This window comes from Sinocyclocheilus rhinocerous, unplaced genomic scaffold (genome assembly GCF_001515625.1).
Source record: "Sinocyclocheilus rhinocerous isolate Xijiao unplaced genomic scaffold, SAMN03320098_v1.1 C36148163, whole genome shotgun sequence".
Lineage (NCBI taxonomy): Eukaryota > Metazoa > Chordata > Actinopteri > Cypriniformes > Cyprinidae > Sinocyclocheilus > Sinocyclocheilus rhinocerous.
In genome coordinates this window covers 1-858 of record NW_015774339.1, presented here as the reverse complement: position 1 = coordinate 858, position 858 = coordinate 1, and the positions used below count along the sequence as shown (strand labels likewise).

Sequence of the window (858 nt, the reverse complement as noted above, 5' to 3'; positions counted from 1 at the left end):
ATCAATGGCTTTCTTTTGCTCTACTAATCGCTCAAGCATAAAATATGATGTTTTCCACTTAGAGGGAACATCCTGAACCAGCTGGTTTTCAGGTAACTGATAAGTTTTTTGCAGCTCTGCCAACTTCTCCTTTGCTTTAGCAGAACGATGCACTCTCTCACAGATTTTCCGAGCAATACTAAGCAAGTTCTGAACCATCCTCTGACTTTTTATGGCTTCGTTAACAATGAGGTCTATGCTATGAACAAAACACTGTATGGTGGTGTGATCACTGCTCTCTAGTATGCTTCCAATAGTTTGATTATCTGTTACAGTAAATCCAATTTTAAGGCCTGAGGAACCAATCCAGGTGTCCCAAAGATATTCAAGCTGCTTCTGTATGTTCAGCATATTGTAGTCACAGTCAATTGAAGAAACACCAAGGAGGGCTGAGGAGTGGAAATCTTGCCCCTGAGGCAGAACTTGAGACTCAAATGTTACCCAATGGGCTGTAAGAATCAAGTACTCTTGAGTTTGGCTGCTCACCCAAACACTTGTTGTGAAATGAATGATTCCACCTTCAGCCTCCTTGAGGTGGGTCAGAACTACTTCTTTCACGCTTCCATACATTTCTGGGATTGCAGTGCTGGTAAAGTAGGATGAGGAAGGTAGAGAATACTGTGGCTGGAGGTATTCCAGTAGTCGGTTCAGGCCAACATTTTCCACTACATTTGATGGCTGAAGATCCAGTGCAAGCATTTCAGCAATGAGTTTGGTGATTTTTTTGGCAGCTGGGTGGCATTCATTGAACTTCTCTGCATTCTCCTCATAAGTAGAAATGTCCATGAGCTCCTGCTTAACTTGAATTTCAGCAGATGA

General features: G+C 42.4%; 1 protein-coding gene across 1 annotated transcript; it reads right to left on the bottom strand.

Moving 5' to 3' along the window:
* Positions 1-3: 3 nt before the first annotated feature.
* On the bottom strand, positions 4-855 carry LOC107735570 (zinc finger BED domain-containing protein 4-like; the record flags this gene model as incomplete). The annotated part of the gene is made up of 1 exon (XM_016547212.1): positions 4-855. A coding segment is annotated over one exon (852 nt), but the record flags the coding sequence as incomplete, so codon positions are not given.
* Positions 856-858: the final 3 nt, after the last annotated feature.